The sequence below is a fragment of the Heliangelus exortis genome, chromosome 2 (assembly GCF_036169615.1).
Source record: "Heliangelus exortis chromosome 2, bHelExo1.hap1, whole genome shotgun sequence".
Taxonomy (NCBI): Eukaryota; Metazoa; Chordata; class Aves; order Apodiformes; family Trochilidae; genus Heliangelus; species Heliangelus exortis.
Window position 1 is genome coordinate 22150373 of NC_092423.1, and position 20891 is coordinate 22171263.

Sequence of the window (20891 nt, forward strand, 5' to 3'; positions counted from 1 at the left end):
CACTGTGCAACTCCACTGGAGGTGGTTATGTCAGTGATTTTTATTAACATTTTAGGAAAAGTATCCTGCAGGTTTTCTCCTTTCCAAATGTAAATGTTTAATCATTGCTTGCTGAGAGGAAGTGCAAGAACACATGTGCAAGTTTTATGGGTCTTTTTTCTTCTTCTTGCAGTGACCTACTCTCTTCTGAATATATTGAGAGGCATATCGAACAAGGTGGGAAGACAGTGGAAGTTAAAGTAAGAATTTCCTTTTTATGCTTTGCTTTTAAAAATTTGCTTTGCTTTGCTTTTGATGCAAGCTCACTTATTTTCTTGAGAGATACCGATTTTTCAGGGGACTTGTTTTATTCTTCTGAGGCAAGTATGTTTCACGCCTTCTAATTTTGCAGCTTTTTAGATAAGACAAACTTTATTGGCAAATTTGGTATATACATGTTTGTATCAAAATGGTACCTTAAAAATGTATATAAGGCAGTTCTTTTACTGGAATTATAATAAACTTTTGATGCCTGTTAAAGAAAATCTCTCTTGTTTGTTAGCTAGCACTTCCTCATTGTACTAAACCCCAAATTTGTTTTTAATGAGCTTATTGTATATTTCTAAATACGTATTCACCACTGCAAATTGTGGGTTTGTTTTTTTGGATTTTTTTTTGGCATGATGGTTGCAAGATCCTGTTGGTTGCAGTTGTCTTCTGTGAAATGTCCCATTAACTTTGCAGGAGTGCTTTGCTATTTGCATGCAGCATGGGCAAATTTTCTTGGGTACCGTCTGTTCGTTAGAACAATATTTTGTAGGTAGCAGGTATGAAATTGCTGTAGATTACATAAAATGTGATACATGCTGTTTGTAATGGAAACCCTAAATTGACCTATCAGGTAAAATTTTGTTCCAAGATTGCATTTCATTAAAAAAACCCCACAAAAGTATTTTACTAAATCTGAAATAACCCAAACACCTTGAAACAAAGGCATTAACCTCTGCAGTGTGGAAGTGGAAATGGACAAAACAATCCTTTTGCCACTGAGTAGCTAAAGATACGTTTCCTTTGGTTTATCCCTTTCTAGCATTTGCAAACTTGAACACTGCTTTCCTTTTACTCTCTAATCATAGTCTGCATATGTTATCAGACTGAGGCAAACACATACGTGTTCCATTAAATTGTAAAGGCTAATTTCTCAGTCAGCTGTGCTCAGCAGTCAAGAAGTCTCGACTCATTCAGAATATGAGTCAAACTAGAAATAAAGGTAATAGCTGATATTAATAAGAACAAAACAATCCATTTGTCTGTGTCAAGGTATATATGCAAGCTACCTAAGTAAATCTATCCGAGTCCCATCACTGAATTAGTACAGATCTGTTTCTGATGAGTAAGCCTTAATCAAGCAAGGAACTGTTTGGAGTCAGTGGCTCTTCTCATGTAAGTACTGTATAATCATATAAGGCCAAAGCAGGAGGATTGGGTATTTCAGAGGAATGTTTTCTGTGCAGAACATCTCCCGGTCTCCAGGGTCCCAGGTACTATTTCCCCTTCAGTTAGCTGCCGTGCCAAGGTTGTGGTGTATGTTGGGAGACGTCTCACTGCTTTGCTTAGTGCTCTCAAATCTGCTTTAAGTAGAGAGCAAGAGCTGCTGTGTAGACCTTGACGCTCAAGATGAACTGGATTGGGCGTGAAAAAAGGATCACGAAGCTGCACTGCAAGGGAGAGGCATATTGCTGTTTGGGTGGCATGTTTGCCTTTCCATGCTGCCTTGCACCTTTTGCACCTGGGGGCAGGAGCACAGAGATGGCTGGGGCAGATGGGAGGACTCTTCTGCACTCTTTTCACACACCACTCCAGGAGTTTGGTGAGCATCAGTCCTACAGAAGCGTGCCAGGGGCATGTATATTTTTCACTTGTTTGGCCGCACCCAGGTGTCTGGGATTGGAGGAGAGGGAAGGAGTTGCTGTGACAAAATGTCTGGAAAAGCTGCAGTCATTTTCAGAAAAGTTAAGATATCAAAAGATTTTTGGATGAGTGTAGGTTGCCAAGAACATTGTGATGCCAGACAATAAGTAAGGCTAACATCAGTACCCAATAGCTGTTGAAAAGTAAACTTGGTTCCCTCTGACCAGCCAATATTTTTCAGAGCACCTCTAAGTGCCCCAGAAAGTCTGTCAATGGAACAGCTTCTGGAAAGCCCAGCAGTATCTGCTTTGCATTTGAAAAACTGAACTCCGGTTTTACATCAAATGCTTTGGAAATCTGAATGCAAATAGAGGAATTTTTCATAGTGGTGGTTTAGCACCTTCAATTTCTGTTAAAGCTATTTACCATAACCAGTAAAACCACCTTTAGATTGGTACTTACCATACACACCAGGCAAAACATAATTATTATACTGTATTTTAGGGTTTGTGCAGATTGCATAGTTACTTATTTAAAAGTAGCCAGTAAAAGAGTTAACTTTACAAATAAATCACAATATATGGACCCTGCTATGTAGCAGATGCTTAACCAGAAGCAGAAGAGCTATTTCTGAAAGGATCCAGGTTTCTATCAGTTGCTTCAACATGCTGCTCTTTATCTACCTCTGTGATTTGTCTTTGACTGTAGGCAGAAACAGAGGCAGCCTGGCAACATCTCTTGCTATTTTGGTGGCAGAATTGGTGACAGAAAGAAAAAGTCCATCTGCCATCCACTGCCAGCTGCAGGCTTTGAGCAAGCCTGTTTATATAGCAAAAGGGCTTTCTCTGTTCTCAATCTTCTTAGTGACGTAAGATGTTTTTAAAAATACATATATATTTCCCTCTTGCATTTCTCAATGCAGGGATACTGCTCAGACATGCAAATTGTCAGTGCTGCTGTTGTGCCATCAGCAATATGGGAGAAGACAGGCTCTTTGAATTGCTCTGGGAAGGCAGCTGTGGGTACACTCAGAAGTTCGGGAACGTTACAGGCACGGATATGTCCAGGAAGCAGATGCCTGCCTTGGCTCATACTTTGGCCACTCCTCCCCCCTCTCCATCCTCCTCTAGTAAAAACTTCCAATGCTGTAAAGTACGTGTGGATCTTCTGCAATTACTTAAGAGACTTCAGAGAGGAGAAGGGGGCAGGGAATGGGTGAAACATTCAGACCATTAAAAGCAACGCTTTGAAGGACCCAAGGTATTTTTATAGGGAGGAGAGTCCTCAGTTTAACACAACTTTTTTGTGATATGCATTGTGAAGGTGGAACATGTTACATACATGTTTTTGCAGGTCAGCATTTAGCAGTTGCAGCAGAGAGGCTTCTCCATGAGATGTCCTTGTTGATTTGGCACAGTTAGGCAGCACCTCAGAACAACATGCAGTGGTTAAAGAAAAAACAAAGGAGGTAGATCTTTGAATTATTTTGGTGTTCTGCCTCCCCCTTACTTTAGATCATGTCTCTAAATGCTAGCAAAGCAGCAGTACTGGCCTGAATTCCCTCTGGTGGCAAAGAGAATAATCAATTTATAAGAGAAAACCCTTTATGCATTGCCTTTTCCTAATTGTGTCAGTCAAGATCATCCTGTGCTCACAGCACATGAATACTCAACTTGGGTATACTTTATATTACTGCAGTATATCTCTGTGTCCTTTTATCTCTCTCCCTTTTCTTTTTTGGGTTATTCTGTCACTGATGCTGTCAGTGAGATGAAAGGCAAAAACCAGCTATAGTGCTGAGTAAGTCACACTGCTGGATTTTTCTCCTTCAGAAGAAACAACTGATACCTATTTAGTGACATTTTCTTATATAAAATGTTTCAGTTTTCCTTTTTGGAGAGTGTAGAAATAAACGTCTCTGTCTGTGTTCCCCCAATAGATTGGGAATTATGTGTGTTCTTAGAAAATTGCTTTCTCAGAAAAATTAAGCAATGAAAATAATTAAGCTCCCAGTCAGAGAACTGCACAGGTAGAATTGTGGTAGATAGATGCCATGAGTTTTTGATGGCATGTTTAAATATAACTAGAAGGAACTAGATTTCATAGGTAGTCCTAAATTCTGAAGTGTGGTGCTGTAAACACAGTATGTGTATCATGGGCACAAAATTACAGCAGGAGTGCACACAGCATAAAAGAACATTGCTTATTGTTCATAATCATTCTAGTGTCAAGCAACATAAATGCAGTAGTATTAAATGTTAGATATTGGTTTTCTCCATCATAGTCTTGATGGAGAAGCTTTGACCAAACTTGCTGTGTGGCTTACACATCTTCTGCAGAGATGTTGTCACTGCAGTCTGGGGAATGGGTGCTATAGGGCAAATGTGTTTTAATGCTGCATAGCAAAGCAGAGCCCTTAGTTTGCAAAAATAGCAATTATTTCCTTTTGTTATGTGCGTTGTTTGGCTAGTAATGCGTGCAAAATTCCTGCTACTGTAGCTTACAGCTATTTTAATGCCTGTGCACAAGAGAGGAAAATTACTGTTCTTCATTGCCTTGCTGTGATTAAAGTCTTGGCTTATGTGTGCCACGATGTGTGTTTGAGAGGCTCATTAAATACTCTTTTCCAGGAAAATAATTTAGAAGGGGGGAAAATATTTAAATCTTGAAAAGCCAGAGAGGGCTGGGGATGCCTGACATGATAGGTATTGCTTTTAGTGTGTTAAACTTCCTTCTGCTCAAGGAGCTGTTAAGGAAGAGTCCCTTGACTGAGGGCATCTTAGTGCCTGTGTTTGTTGAGACCGTATTTGAATTAGCGTTGCAACATTTCACTGTATCACTTCAGGTATGAATTGATCATAAGGCTACAATAATTTCTGTTGCAGCCAGAATGAGCACCTAGTCAGTGAGCAGGCCATTGTATGTTTCTGTTTCTGATTTTACAGCAAGGTCCTTCTAGCAGCATCTTCAGTTTCAAGAAAATCCACTGTCTGAGCTCTGTAGAAGAACCTTTCAATTTTTCTTCAGCTTTTTGTAACTCACTGTTGTGTAACTAAAGAGGAAGTTGTTTTAACTTGCCAGAAAAGCCTGTATGCTATACAGGCTTTCCTGTGAGGGATTACGTTTTCTTCTTAAAAACCAGAGCACCAGTGTAGCTGGCTGGAGGGAATGGAAGGGGGGTGCAAGGAGGCTCTGCCCTGGGAGGCTGGAGCCGGGAGCTGGCGGGGCAGCTCCACGTGCATGTGCCTGGAGCTTGTGCAACTTGGTGATAATCCCTGGGGGAAAAAGAGAAACTGGAAAGGAACAAATCATAAGTAATGCAGGAACTATATATGCCTGTTTCAGACAGGGCTTTTTCAGAGATTAGAGAACTGTTAGTACCAGAAAAATCACTCTCTTGCACATCAGAGAATATTTCGAATAAGGGTTCGTGTAATGTCATCAGAGCTCCTCTCGCCTATTCCCTCAACAGAGCTCTGCTTGCCTCCTGGCAAATAAATCTAGGCCATAATCTATTTTTCGTGATAGCAGTAAACTAGCCAAAGAAGAGCTGACAGGGAGTCTTTGAGTCTGACACAGTTTAGCAGGGGATCCCTGTAAGGCTGATCTTCAGAGTGCTCTCATCAATATTTTCATTCATGACTTAGGGAAAAAAAGTATGTGCATAATAATGAAATTTGCTAGCGGTACAAATCCAGGAACATTACAGTGCACAGATGGATCAGATGGAGAACTCAATGTCTTTGACCATTGAAGTAAATAAAAATGGGATGAAATTGAATAGGACCAATGACACCTTGTTTCCCTTAGGGATTAGTTGTAGGTGTTTTTGCTGTACAAGAGATCCTAAATTTAAAGTTCTGTAACAATGACTGGATCAGATTATAGTAGTGGAGCAGGGAATAATTGTATGGTTCATACCTTCCAGGATGCTGCAATTGCAAAGGGAATGGTAGTCTCAGAATACACTGGTCAAATTACTTCCCATAGATTTTGCCTAGAATTAATGTTATTGATTTGAAGAGAAGAGTTGACAGAAGAGTTGAATTGAAGAGTTGACAATTTTTAAAAAATTTCTGTGTATTTCAAGTTACTATGCACACTTTTTTCCAGCAGTGTCATGCTGCCACACTGAGTTGAATAGGTATTGAGGAATATCTCATATTCCTTTTTAAGCATCCTTTGAATCATGGAAACAATTCCTTTGGACTTCAGTAAAATGCAGTATCCTCTGTGGGGTACCAGGACAACATAATCAGCCAGTGTGTATAATGTTTGCCTGACTAATATTCCTGAAGCCCGGCACTTCTAATGTACATTTGCATTATTTATTTTTATATCTGTTTATCTCCCTGCAATTACCAACTTATTTTATACATGTATCTTGCTGCCGAGAAGGAGAGTATTCAAAGTTGAAGCTTTCAGTTCCAGAAGTCCTTCCCAGGCTGTATTTTTTTATATACTACTTTATAATGAATCTCAGATTGTGACTCATGTAGGGTCGTACAGGTTTATCTTGTCTTACCTTTCTTTGTGACATAAAAAAAAGAAATCCATTGTGTTCAGCTGGAGTTATTCCTGAATGGGAAAAAAATTGCCAGAAAGTGGAAACCAGTGGGAAAATTTTGCCAGAAAGTGGGTCCCAGTGATGAAGTCCTGGTTCTGCTGAAGTGAGAACTTGGGTGACTTGTCACCTTCTGTAGTCGTCTCTTGAGTATTCTCTGCAGTGGTTCTCACAAACCCAGAGTGCTTGAATTTGTAGGCCAAGTCCTGCCAGACTTTGTGCACCTAATGAGTTACTTACAGTGAGCTACAGCATCCCTAGGCAGAGGGTGGTATCAACCAAGCATTCTGTAAACTCAGGCCCTGCAAAGATTGAGTGTAGCTAAGAGAAATTAACCACTTGATATAACATTAAAGAACATGAAATCCCTTTGTAGATGCTATTATTAAAAAAATAGAAGTATCTTTTTGGGTTTAACTTAATCCCTCTGAGGGGGAATTAAGCTAAGCAAACTGAAGCTTACTTCTGAAAGAGTGCTTCCATTCAAGACTTCACTGTGCTGTAGCATGACATCTTTACTTGATCTTCGCTTCTGTAAATAGTTATGCATAAACATATCTACTGTTCCCTATGGATACCACACTTACCCTGTATTATACACAGTAGGTTAATGTTTCCAGACACAGTTTCAAGCTCTGTGAATTTTCACTTAATGAGAAGTTTCTGTTCATTATTCAGTAATAATTAGCCAATAAGGAAATCTAGTAAGTATTTTTTCTTCATTTTACTCTGAACTTTATCTTTTTCAGACTGATTGAAATCAATGTGGGTGCACTCCAGTGTCTCATTTCCTGTGTTGTGTTTATAGTACATCACATGCTTATAGCTTGGCTTCAGGCTTGGCTGATGAACTGATGTTACAGATCACTATGACTACAAACAATTTTCATATAGTCCCTTAAAACATTTACTCCCTTTTCCCTATATAGGGGCATGCAGGAACAGGGCAAAATGGCTGCTCTTGAAATGACTTGTATGCCATGACTCAGAGGCACTAAGCATTGCTACAAGAGCAGATGTAAAAGACAACAGAGTAGGCACAAAGAGGTAACCAGTCCCGTTCTCCTCTGCCTCATCTTCATCCAGCAGCTGATAATTAAAGTAATTATCCAAAGTAAGGCAAGGCAAGTCAAGAGTCGGTTTCTCAAGCAGATGCCAAGGCAGCTCCAGACCAGATGGCGTTGCACTGGCATGAGCTCTGTCCACACCCTGCAGCTACATTCATGAAGCATCTTCTTGTGTAGCTACTGGGCAGTAAACCCAAGCCTGATTTGGCCTCTGAACCGGGAAGCTGTGCTGATAGCACTGACCATCTGCTGCAGGTGGCTACCACGAGCCATGGCACTGGGAGTCAGTCGCCTGTGTGTGGGATCCTGTCATGCACACATTGCCTGTGTTTTTTAAAAGAGTAAAGCCAGCAGGCTTTAAACATGGACATTTTGTGGAGAAGCCTTAGAAGGGGTGATGCTTTATACTATTTTTGGAATCTAATTTGGAAATCTTTTTTTTAAATATTTTTAATTTCAGAATCTGAAATAGCTTTATAACCTATTGCCACTTTGTCTCTGACCTATATGAATACATGGGATTCCTGCCCTACAATAGGAGGGCACTGTTCCCATTTTCAGAACAGTTGGCTCTCAGAAGTCTCCGGTACACTCTAGCTAAGTCCAGAGATCTACTCTGCAAAGAGGTGATGCCAAGGTCCCTGGAGTTATTACTGTGGAAGAGCTGATCCCAGGGCACTATTGCAGGACAGCACAGCTCTGCTGGCAGGGCCCCTGCCTTTGCTGAGGCATGTGTCCATTAGAAGAGATTCTTTCCACGAAGTGACATGGATCAAAGTGTAATTTTCAATTTTCTGTTAGCAGATAGAAACCCATCTATAACAAGATTAGACATTAGGAAGAAATTCTTCACTGTGAGGGTGGTGAGATACTGGAACAGGTTGCTCAGGGAAGATGTGGATGCCCCATCCCTGGAAGTGTTCAAGACCAGGTTGGATGGTGCTTTGAGCAACCTGTTCTTGTGGGAGGTGTCCCTGCCCATGCAGAGGGTCAGAATTAGATGATCTTTAAGTTCTCTTCCAACCCAAAGCATTCATTCTATGATTCTATAATTCCGAGTTGTTTTTGCCACAGAAGTGCACCGGAAGGTGTCCATTTTCTTTTCCTGTACCTCTTTTCCATGAAGTCCTTGTTATCATTGGGTCAAAGGTTGTGCAAGCATCAAGAATTTATAAATAGATCTAAGTGATTACTCAGAAAGCAGTTTTCTAACTAGTGACCCCACAATGGGGTCACCCCACTTTAAAAAACAAATCATTGTCTGTCACTTCATAGAACAGTGGTGGGGTTGTTAGCTGTCCTTTCTTTCTGCTGCAAGGAAAAAGAAAGCTATGTTACTACGACCTGACTCAACCTGCAGTATCCTTTTCTTTGGATTAATGAGTGTTAAAATGGGAACATGGTGCTTCTGGAAGAAGGAAGTTACCAATTTTAAGGTGGGTGGCTGAATGTAATATGAGTTTTAATGACCGGCACCTCTCCTAATTGCAGAAAATTGCTTACTCGAAGATCTTATGCCAGGTGTTATTTGAAAGCAGATGAATACACATCCTTGATTTTCCTCTCTTGTAAAGGTCATGGTGTCTCTGAGGTGAATAACAAACACTCAGTGTATGGTCAGTAGATGCTGTCTTCACTGAGACTGGATAGAAGGATGAACCATAGCCAACACTGACTGTGGTGGCTGTTGTTTTGCTTTACCTATTTCCTCCTTCATTGTGAATAATGGTTAATCTATGTTTTTCTCATTTGTGTTTACTCAGCAGCTGGTGCCTCACTGGGCAGGGACTATCTTAAAGGATAGAAGTGAGGACAGATTTTGCTTGCATTGCTGACACCTCTGCCTTCTCATTTTCTATGTTCCCTACACTACCTACCAGACAGGCTGCAGGGAAACTTGAACTGACGTGGGTAGAAGGAGCTGCGTGCTGGTTGGCAAGGAGCTGTAGCAGGTCACATTGCAAGATACCCCTAATTCAGGATTTTGCTATAATTATCTCACTTAAGCACCAAACTGAAGATGAAGTCACAAACTCTGACTATTATCATAGTGATTAATTTATTTTAATTGACCCTGGAGTTATTCTAGTGTGGGGTTTAGTTTCAGTTTTAGTTTTATTTATTTATTTATTTATTTATTTACTTTTGTTGGATATTTTTACATATTTAGTTCACCAAATCAATAAATGTCTTATTAAACATTTGTATATTCTGTATTGCACTTGGAAGTCACTGGTAAGCCTGAGAGGTTTGTAAAGGAAGGAGAACTTAACTGAACCAAGGAAACGGACAAGAGGTGCCCATGTTTTGTAGTTGCTTTCAAAAATAGTTCGCACACCTTGTAGAAAACAGAATAGGATTTTTTGGTCAAAACACAAAACTAGCAACATATTCTATGTTTTCTTGCAATTTACCTGATCTTGATTTTTTTTTTTTCATATTTAAATAGTAAAATCCAGGAGAATAACATCAGATGTCTAAGGCCTCATGCACGTGTTGTGCCTCATGCAAGTGACTGCTGGCTTCTGAAGAAGCAGTAATTGTAATGTCTTTCCCTCCCTGCAGTAGGTGCACATAAATACTCACATGACCAGGTACATTAGGCTAGTTAGATTATTTATACATTTGCTATTAGGAAATAGAAAAAAATTTAAATATTAAAAATAACCACTGAAACTCTTCTTCGTAGTCCTTTAGTCGACACTTGGGAAGTAATACAACATAGCTGAATTTGGCAAGGCTCCAATAGTTAAGTTCCTCTGCAGGATTGAGTGACAGGGAGAATATAAGGGATATTTGAAGTTTTTTTTCTAAATTTTGTATACACGTATATCGATATTGTGCAATACTGAATATATCCAGTGCATGTGCAGTTAGGCTTGCTCCTCTGTCAGTGAGACTGCTGTCAAACTAAGGGAGTCTTTTGAGGGAGGTCTGCTATTTTTTATTTGAAGGGTGTATAATTTATTTGCAGAAGAAAAGAGGTGCATACTAATTTTCGTAGTATTCCTTTACTATAAGTTTCCATTAGTTTTGGAGCACTAGTGAGTGCTTCTGATTTGGTCTCTTTTTTCAATAAAGTATTGCTATTATTTTATAAGCATACTTTCCTCCTCAGAAGTAGGAAATTGCCTTAACCTCAGAGCAGAATTCATCTTGTCTGATGTAGCCATGTACAGAGCAGGGGTCTAAGCCCCCTGTTTCTGACTCTTTCCCTGTTCAGTGAAGAAAGATGAGCACTTCTGGAGTAATTCTTATCTCAAATCTGTGTCAGGGTGCCAGGAATTTAACACTGAAAATATCTCCATTCACTGTAGAGCATTGAAATGATGATGTTTAGGTAGGTACCAAACCAGTGATAGTCAGTTCTTGGTGCCATATCAGTGGGTTGCCAATAGATTTATGTAAAGATGGTGCTTGCCAGAATGGAGTGTGATACTGTGGGGCATTGTGTGGATTAATAGTCTCAATTTCCAATTTCAGGGAGGAGAACATTGCTATTATCAGGGACAAATTCGAGGAAATCCTGTGTCGTTTGTTGCCTTGTCAACATGCCATGGATTACAGTAAGTCTGGTGTTCTGTTTTTAACTGGCCTCTGCTTATTAGTCTTTTAAGCAAAAGAAAGCTATTTATAGTGAAATACATGCTGTTTATTTTCTTACTAGTGTGTCATCAATATTAAGTACTCACCAATTTTTAAGAAAAAAGGGTGTGGTTTCAACCTTGTGAAAGCCTTCTTTCTTTGTTCTGAGAATTCACTGACAAAGGTTGCAAGTTGCTTTTCTTTATTTTATTTTTTAACTGAGGAAAAATGAAAATGGCCAGGCTTTAAGATAATTTATTGTAGAGATAGGAAAATACAGTAGCTGAAAACATCCTATACTACAAGAATAAAAAACACTGCCAGTATTCATATGAACCATTTGGAAATTTGTTCTTTTATTGTTGCTGCAATGGTGTATTTTATCTTTCTTTTTACTCTCTTTGCAAAGGAAGGTGTCAGTTTAGAGCGTCTCTTGTCCTATTCATTTTCTTCACAGAACTGCTGGCCTGAAGCTGTGTACATGGGATAATACCTTTGATAGAGTAAAATCTTGGAAAACATGGAAGAATTGATATAAAAATGTGCAGTAATATATTTTTTATAGTACATCATTTTATAAAGTATCTGTCATCTGAAGGTTACAAGGAACTGTGTGTCGATTGTACAGCTTTTGGACCTGCTATTCAGGTTTTCAGAGCAACCAAGTAACTGTCTTTTGAATCTGGGAATTACGGGATCTTAGAGCTTTTGATACTGAGATAACTTTGGAAGTCATGGCAGCAAGTTAGCCCGTGTGGAGATTATCTGAGCATTGCCTTTTTCTGAGGAAGCAAGGCTTAGCTGATGGAAATCTTCTTCAGCTTGTTTTCTGTCTCCAGCTATTCTGTAATTTTGGTAGCAACTATGCAAGTACATCTATTTAAGTAGTGTCTTTTATATTTGTATATTCTTTGCTAGGAAGGGGCAGAATGTCTTCAGAAGACTTGTCATCCTTGCACTTGACAGATATATGATTATGTTGATCTCTTTTATGATCAAGCTTGAGCAGCTCAAGAAACCTGAGCCTAGTTTCGGTATGGACAGTGAGCCTAAAAATAGTAGCATTCTAATGCATCCTGAGCCACTGCAGGCTTCCATTAGCAGTGATCCATTAGGTTTTGGCCCCTGATAACTCCTATGAGAAAAAAGCAGAAAGGAAGGAGAGTCTGCATATGTCCTTTCCTGCCCTCCTTTTGTGGGTTTCTTCTTAAGAGTGACCCTCCTGCTGCTCTGTATTCTCGAATTCCCTTATGTTTAAATTGGCCCCTTCCAACACAGTTACATGATGAAAGATGGCTTTTTTGGTTTTGGGTTGGATTTTTTTTTTCTGATACAATAAAGTTTCAGCACAGTTATTTTTCAGACAAAATGCAATATGAAGACTGGTAATTCCAGCATCCAGTATGAGAAGGTAATGTTTTCCTGAGCTGTATTAAACTCACATTCTCTGATGCTGCAGTTCCATCATTATAGCAGGCTCCTCCACAGTTGATTTTAAATGCTATGTAATTACTAGAAACTCACACAAGCAGTCAGAGCTCCTTATCTCCAACCACAGTTTGGAGCATCTACTGGAATATGGGAAGCAGGGGAAAGTTATCTTCAGAAGATGTACAGGGCAAGAGCTTTGCTTTCATTAGTTTTTGAAAGTGCATAAGGCAGAGCAGATGCCTTTAATAGAATAACAAACTTCCTATTACCAAAGTTAATGCTATCTTCTCACTTATTAGTACCTCTAGATCTTGGCTATTAATGGCAGGAATTTTCATACATGTGAAAAAAAGGTTGTGTTTTTTTAATAATAAATTATAAGTTATTCTGTTGGTAATGTCTATATTGTGATCTTCCTTTATTAGTTAAATTAATCTAATCAGTGGCTGGCAATATACTTAAAATTACTAATTTATTTTCTTAATAGTTTTGCTGATGAAAAATACAACCTTAACTCTAAGCAAGCTAATTTTTTTGCGATCCTTTTTTTGTTTTTTCTTTTTCTGTGGGGTATGCAGTAGCCACAGTTTCCTATGAGTTAACAAAAAAACCCCAAAAAACTTCGAACGCAAAACACACGGGTTGCTGGGACACGAATTAGCTGTAGTCAGGCAAGACTTGCAGTCCTGCGTTTAAAGGTTTGAATAGAGGTTTGAAGACCATGCTGGGCTGTGATTTTGCTGCCCACTGGTGGTGGATATAAGAAATGCTGTTATTCCCGCAAATCAGGCTTTTACGACTACACATTTGTTTGAAGAATAAACGTGACCAAAGTTCAGGTTTTTGCAGTGGTCTGTATTTTGCTATTGCTCTGTGATTTTCTTCACAGAGCACTCAACTATTGAAGTCGGGTGGAAAAGAGCCGTGAGTGCTTTGAGTGGGAAAGTCATGTGTGTAGGACAGATGTGACCATTATTCTTGTCACTGTTAGGTGACTTGATCAGAGGTCAGTGCTGCTGGGTGCACCAGTCACAGGAGAAGCCATCTGTTGATAGTGCTTTGTCCTGCAGACTTAAGTAAAATTGCAATTAGAAGGAAGGACGTTTTGCCTAAGAGCTGCAGGATGTTCCCGATTTTTTTTACAATTCTGCTGTTGTTTTTTTTTTCATGCCTAGAAGTTTGTTCAGGAGAACTCTAAATAAATAAATCATCTTGCTTTCATGCTCCTGTTGTGTACAATGTGCTGAGATTGAATTTAGAGCTCATATTTATGGCCAAGCCTAAAGCCGTTAGTATTGGCAACTTGCAAGGGAAATGCTGATACAGCCTAATCCTAATCATGTGTATATGCTACTGCAGTAAAAGCAAATTATTAAAATGAAAAAAGCTGATTTGATTGAAGACCATAATAATAATGATATAAGAAATGCCCCTTGGTTTTATTCTCTTACAGAGTGATGTCTGTATCAACACTTTCTTTTAAAGTGCAGTTTAACCACAGCTGCTCATTCTGTATTACTAAACCACAGCACACTCTTTACCTAAGTAAGCTTACACTAATGCTTATTAGAAAACATCCTTGCAGGAATGGACTTCACCTTTACTCAACATTCGAATGGTAATGCAAAAGTATGCAGTATTACTGTCAGACTATCTTAATCTCTTAAGAGAGCCTTAATAGTTCAGTTTGTTCTTTGTTTAGAGTTGAACTGTGTGTCAGAATTTAATACGGAAAATCGGTGATAGAGTGAGTGTGAGCAAACAAAGTGGCACATTTCCTGAGATACATAGCAGGGTGCTATGAATGACCTTCAGATTTCTGTGGTTTAGAAGATTTTATGCCTCTTAAGAAAGACGCCGTGAGTACTTTGCCATGGGTATGGCAGGAGACTTGGTGATTTGCATCTATTTTCACTGCAACATGTTGGAAGCCTGTCTGATGAGGCTTCCTATCTCTTTGTCATGCACAGCATATAACGTCTGTATTGATATGATAATGCATGTAGTCATTACTGTTTCCTAGAAATAGAAACTTAAACTAACTCCAAAAAAGAAAAGACCATCTGTCATAATTATTATTGCTGAAATGCCCAAAATAGCCCTCTGTGCCCAAAAGAGCCCGTTATGCCCTTGGTACTGTATGAAATTACTGAGGAGTTACCCAAAACATGAAAACCTAAGCATCAGTTCAATTCACTAATGCTTTTATTTGGGGAAAAGGTGTGTGCATGTTCCAAATATGCCTGTTTCTAAACATTAGTCCCTTATTTATCTGTTGCAGGTAGGTCTCTCTTGCATAGGAGGGAGGGTTCTGAACTGGATATTCAGTTGTCTAAATTAGCCAGTTTTTGTGGTGTTTATATGTTTTCTAGAGAAGCTTTGAGGAAGAAAGAAGAATCTATATCACCACGGGACGGCATATCTTTCCTTCTGAAGTAAAGAAACAAAAGACTGCTTCAGAATGAACTGCTTCCTTTTATAATTAAATTTTGAAAATATTTGAAATTCTTAAAATTACTTCCATGTTGCACCCGTATTTTTTTTATTAAATCAGTATTTACATTTCTTGCTCTTGACAGTGGGATGTTCTATGATGGAAATCATACTTACCTTATTGAGCCAGATGAAAACTACACTTCAGATGTAAGTTGAACTTATAGTACTGCTGCTGTGTTGTTTGTTGAATACAGACACTCATGGGCACAGGGTAGGTAGGTATAAGGCTCTAGGACCAAATTTGCATATCTTTATTCCCAGCTCATTTGCCTAGTCTGTGAATCCCCATCACCACACACAAAAACTGACTTCCAAAAATTAGGCAGTGCAAAAATTAGGCCGTGGTATATTTGTATATGTATGCTTTGGTGTAAACCAGTGCAGTATCAGAGGGTGATGAAGGTCTCTTGGAGCCAGCAGAAGTCTTAAGTGCCCTGTCCTCTTCTCTGGCACTATTCTCTCTGAATTCTTTACATCTCTCCCTCTTTTCCTGGTTTGATGTCAGCTCCAGTTCAGCAGTTCCTATGATGCTCTCCAATGTTCCCTGGGCAGCTTTCTTAAGCCTAGCTCTAAGTGTGCTCAGCCACTCCATTTGATTCACTCAGCTATTTCAAACAAACAATAATTAAATGTGGCATTAGCAATCATATCACAGTGTGAAAAAGGAGAAGATTGTAGAGTAATTGTGCCTTGCAACTTCTATGTTTATTATTGTAGGTGTGGGATAATGAGGACCTTTGGAACTGTTTGTTAAATGCTCATGAGATGGATTAGTCTATCCAGGTTTAATACATGCAATTATTTACTGTTTCAGGATGAATTCCATTTTCACTCTGTTTACAAATCCAAGTTGTTTGAGTTTCCTTCGGATGACCTGCCATCTGGTATGATTTTTTAATATTAATGACCTTAGGTGCCCATTTATGGTGAAATAAGCTTTAATTCACAGTCTGCTCTCCCACATGCTTACACTTGTTTTTGTAAAACTATTTGGAAACGTGTTTCTGAGGTTGAAGTGAAAGTTTCAGTAGATGTAATAGATTATATTCTCATTAGGGATCCCACCATTTTTCATTGTCTGAGATTATTAAATTTATCTCTGTCTTTAAATCATCCTCCATGTATACCCATAGCTCCAGAGGCTGAGAGCAGTCTGCACCACCTCCTTTTTTCCCACCCTTCTCATTGTGGACACAGGAGCTCTGTTTTTCACCCCCAACCCTGCTGCATACTATGTCCTATCTGCTTCCTTCCTTACATGATACCCCACTGGTGTCTCTGCTTGACACTGCTTCTTGTCTGCCAGTCTGGAAAGTGCTGTCATCTTGTATTTTCTTGTAATTAATTGCTAATGGTAATAGTTGTGATTTATATTTTTAAGTACTACAGCAGAATTATTATCAGCAAACACTGTGCCAGGTTATGTCATCAGTATTTCTTGTATTCCTTACTACACTCAGATTTATCACTTTGCTCAGTCTAAAGAGATTTTTATTGATGTAAAGATTTTCTTTTTATCTTTAAGAGTGTTGTGTGTAAGCTAAGATTTCCACTCAGCACTATGTTAGGAATGGACTTGGTGTATAATCATCTTCTGTATTGATGTCAGAAAGGAAAGAAAAATCAAGTAATAAGGATTACTCAATATAAGTGATAGTAAAACCACACACCATTATAGCACAGTTTGATAGCAATGTGCTTTCTACATTCTTTTGCTCCCTCAGTATTAAAGAAAAAGAATAAAAGAAAGCTATTACAGAAAAGAATAAACAACACTGTACTTTGCAATGGCCTGACAAGGTAATGAGAACTTTAAATAAGGAAAGCTTGGATGGATGACTTGGCGTGCTTAGGACATTTGACTTCATAATTCAGTAGACTGTATTTTTTTTCACAATCTGAATTGAGACATATAGTGCCCTGGCATGGTCTTAGACAGCACTATGTTATTGGGGGTGTTGTTTTCCAGATAATGCATAACAGATGTCCTTTTCTTTCGAGGTCACTTTAATCCTCATTGCACTTTTTCAAGATAACATTTCACATCAAAATTTCTGCTAGGTTTTCTCAGCTGTCTGCATTTCCTGTGATTTTTCTGGTCTTGTTGTTTTGCCCGAGGCTCTCTGGCTGGAAATGACCCCTGTGTAAATTCATCCAGCTTGTGAGTTATAGTGCAGTGTTAATGTGTTAACGTCAATGGCTGCATCATTCCCCTCTGTAGATGTCTGATTCCCATGGTGGGTAAAACAATTGCATTTGCTGATAGTTACCTGAGACTCTCTATATATACTGCAAATTATTGTTTTATTGATTGAAAAGTTATATTTTTACCACTGTCCTTAAGGATGATTTAAAACTTAAAATGACAGGTCAAGAGCCGGTTGTGTGGCACTAGAACAGAGACTGAAATAGCTGACATATGTAAAGCATAATAAAACAAGTTTGTAGCAAAAAGGTCAAGATTTAGTTTCTCATCATTGTGAGCTCTAGAGACTGCAGGTATCTAAGCAAGAAATAGGAACATTTGGATGTGATTTAATTTATGTTAGGTCCTTTTTATAAAGAAAATCCTCAAGTGCACCGGTATAACCATGAAAATGTTTTGAGCAAAGAGCCCATGATTGTCCAGGCTTCTCCATAGGAAGACAGCTGCAAACTTCACATACCAAAATGGCAGTGTAGTCGTCAAGATTTAGCCAAGACAATGCTAGTTAGTCATACTTTGCTTTCCTGGTTTTTGCCAGTAACTAGCTACTCCTGGTTAACATGAGCAGTTACGCCTAGTATTTTTTTGACAGATGGGCAATTCAGCTTGATGTTTTAAGGTTTTGCTGATATAGCAGCCCTGTCAAATTCCTGTCAGCATTGTCTTTAATCCTATTGATTGAATTTTGTGCAGAAATTGCTCAGTTAATGTACAGCAGGTGGGAGGTGGAGTTGTGAGAAACTTTGCTGTCTCACCAGTGAAAATGAACTGGTAACTGTTCAGGACTTTATAACACAACCAAAAGTTGTTTACAAAGGTGTGTGAACTGGAAGTCCCTTAGCTTGAGCAGCTCCTATAGTACTGTCTAATTCTCTACAGGACTGATAAATCACTCTGGAATACTGAAAACAATCTTCAATTTCTGGAGACTGAAAGGATGTAGAAAGCTGCAGAAAGCACAATGGAAGCAATGTAATTAAGAGAAAAAGACATACTGCAAAATAAGCAAGTGCAAATTTTAATTTACACATCTCAAAAAAAAAAAATAAAATTATGTCTTCTCGAGGTTATGTGAATAGTAAACATTTTCATACAAGACAAGGAAAGAGATTTCTGTTGTACAGGGAAATGTGAGGCAGGGCCATGAATCTACATGTGGTGAGGTGCTGGAACAGGTTATCCAAGGAAGTTGTGGCTGCCCCCTCCCTGGAAATGTTCAAGGCCAGGCTGGTTTGCTGAAGCAAACTGATCTTGTGGAAGGTGCCCTTGCCCATGCAGGGGGGATGGAATTAGATGATCTTTAAGGTCCCTTCCAGCCCTAGCCATTCTATGGTACTATGATACATTGGTGGAAAAGAATCTTTGGGATATTTACAAGGGTAAGCACAAGTATTGACTTCTGCTTAGTTTATGTGTCCTTTTCTGTGAGTGGCTAGTAATAGATTTAGTAAAAGGGCTTTGGGAAGAGAATAAACTACTCTGTTTTTCTGATTAGTCATTTAAGAAGGAATACTATATTGATAGCGTGCATTGCCAAAATCTTAAAGGCTTCTCCCAACTCTAACTTGTTTCAGTTTGTGAATATAATAATCTTAAAGCATTAATTCTGCCTTCTGTAGTTTAGGTAGTTATTATGAGAGCTCTGTGAATGTCTGCTGAATTCCTGAAAATATGGTTTGCTCTAAGGAAGCACTGTGCTAATAATATTGCATGCACACTTTTGGTGAAGTTTTGGCATCGAACACCTGCTGTGCTTTCTGAAGCATGACACCCACAGATCATCTGTTTCAGGAGACCCAGATTATCACTAGTAGGGTTTTTATTAAGAACCCTGTTATTGGGAAGCATCTGTAATGTTGCCTCTTTTGTAGCTGGAAACACGAAAAAATGAGTTGTTACTGCATCTGCTATGTGGAGAAATGCCATAGTACTGTCAGATGGCATCAGGGTCACTAATTGTTGGGCTATATTCTTGTAAACATTCAATGTATTTGCCTATTTTTTCTACTTAGAGTTCTGGCAAATGAATGCTACGTCACCGAAGTTTGTTGTAAAGCCAAGACACAAAAGAAGTAAAAGGCAGGTATGTGCCAATACGTTTGTTTGCAAGTAATGTAACATCAATTTTGTTCTGTGTCTGCTGAATTAGTTTGTCCAGATGAAGACCTGCTGCTGCTAATTTTGCATGAGGTCTTGATTATCAATACAGCTGTTGTAAAAGAGAAATTTAATGTTGGTAAAACATTCTTGGGTTCTCTTGGATATTGACTACCTATTGAAGAGTGCTAAATTGCAAATGAAAAGTAGCTAAAATAGTTTCTCTCATTTTGAGTATAGAGTTTTATCAGAAACTCGCAATTGATGAGTCATTTACAAATATCTTTTATGTTGCAATGGTGACAACTGACTGGTTTCTCTCTCTTGACTTTGATTTAAAATAAATACTTTAAACTGAGAATTAATTTCCTGTTATTTGAAGTGGGGGAGCCACTAACATGTTTGTACTCTGGAAAGATAGAAGCAGTTTTTTGTGTGCTTGCAATGGGGCTCAAATGGGGGTATAGGTCGAAACAAAGCCTGTTCAGAGTGGCTGAACCATGCAGGCAAAACCAAAATACTGAAAACAGTGAGAAGGGAAGATGAGTATCATCTCTAATTAATGCAGCCTTTCAGAGACAGAAGAGAAGTGAGAAAGCTATTGCAGAAATTCCAGAAGTCATTCTTGAGGGTCTTACTTTATATCAGGTAGTTTGCTACTTTTCTATAGAATAGCCATTACTCTGCATTTTTAAGTCATAATGATGCAATAGCTCTCTTGGGAAACCTGAGAAAACAAGGACACCATGAAGAAGCACAGTTGTAAATGTTTCTGAATGCAAAGTAAGCATAAAAAGGAGGTGAGTATTGCATTCACTGTGTAAATCGATCAGTGTGTGGATAATTGTTACGGAGATTTGTCATGAAGAATGCAGGAGGCATCCCTTTCTCTGTGGGGAAAAAACAGTTTATAGCTGACACAAGCTATTTTTAGAGATACAGGCCCCACCGAGGATTCTCTTTCTTTTAAAAAAACTAAACTCGGTATTAGATGGGTTGAAAGGCAGGATTTCGTTGCTTAAGGTCATGTAAGTGTCCTGGTGGAGGTGAAAGAATTTTTTAAAATAATGTAGCTGAGCACCAGATGTTTCATCAATATCTGAAACTAGGATTAAGACAATGTAAAAGTTGTATGTATGAGAAGTTTAGTTTCTGAAGCCATTTCTAGTTACCAGTAGCATTCTGTCTGTGCTCTTCTAGAATCTCTTACACCTGTACTCTCTCCATAGGTTCATCAAATTCCACATAATGTTGAAGAGGAAACAAAATACATTGAGTTAATGATTGTAAATGATCACCTAATGGTAAGACTGATACACTTCATTATCTTACAGTTATCATTAACATCAAATTGTCTTAACTGGTCCATAAATGACCACAATAAAGAACAATATATGCCCAGAATAAATTCAGTATGTCCTTAAGAGAAGAGGTTGTTGTCTTATTAACCATTGATGAAGTTGCTTCTGAATGTTGCAAGATATTTTCACCAAGAGTGCAACCTGGCCTGAGTATCAGAAAGAACGGTCATGAATTAAAGCTTTTCATCATAAAG

At 38.7% G+C, this 20891-nt stretch overlaps 1 protein-coding gene across 10 annotated transcripts in view; it reads left to right on the forward strand.

Annotated features, from left to right (window-relative positions):
* ADAM22 (ADAM metallopeptidase domain 22) overlaps positions 1–20891 on the forward strand; it is a 125200-nt gene that overhangs the window by 60379 nt on the left and 43930 nt on the right. For all 10 annotated transcript variants that reach the window (XM_071735178.1, XM_071735174.1, XM_071735177.1 and 7 more), the window contains exons 4-9: positions 173–239; positions 11005–11087; positions 15117–15180; positions 15848–15917; positions 19252–19322; positions 20566–20640. In XM_071735178.1, the coding sequence (XP_071591279.1) occupies positions 173–239; positions 11005–11087; positions 15117–15180; positions 15848–15917; positions 19252–19322; positions 20566–20640 (430 nt within the window). The remainder of the gene's footprint in view (positions 1–172; positions 240–11004; positions 11088–15116; positions 15181–15847; positions 15918–19251; positions 19323–20565; positions 20641–20891) is intronic.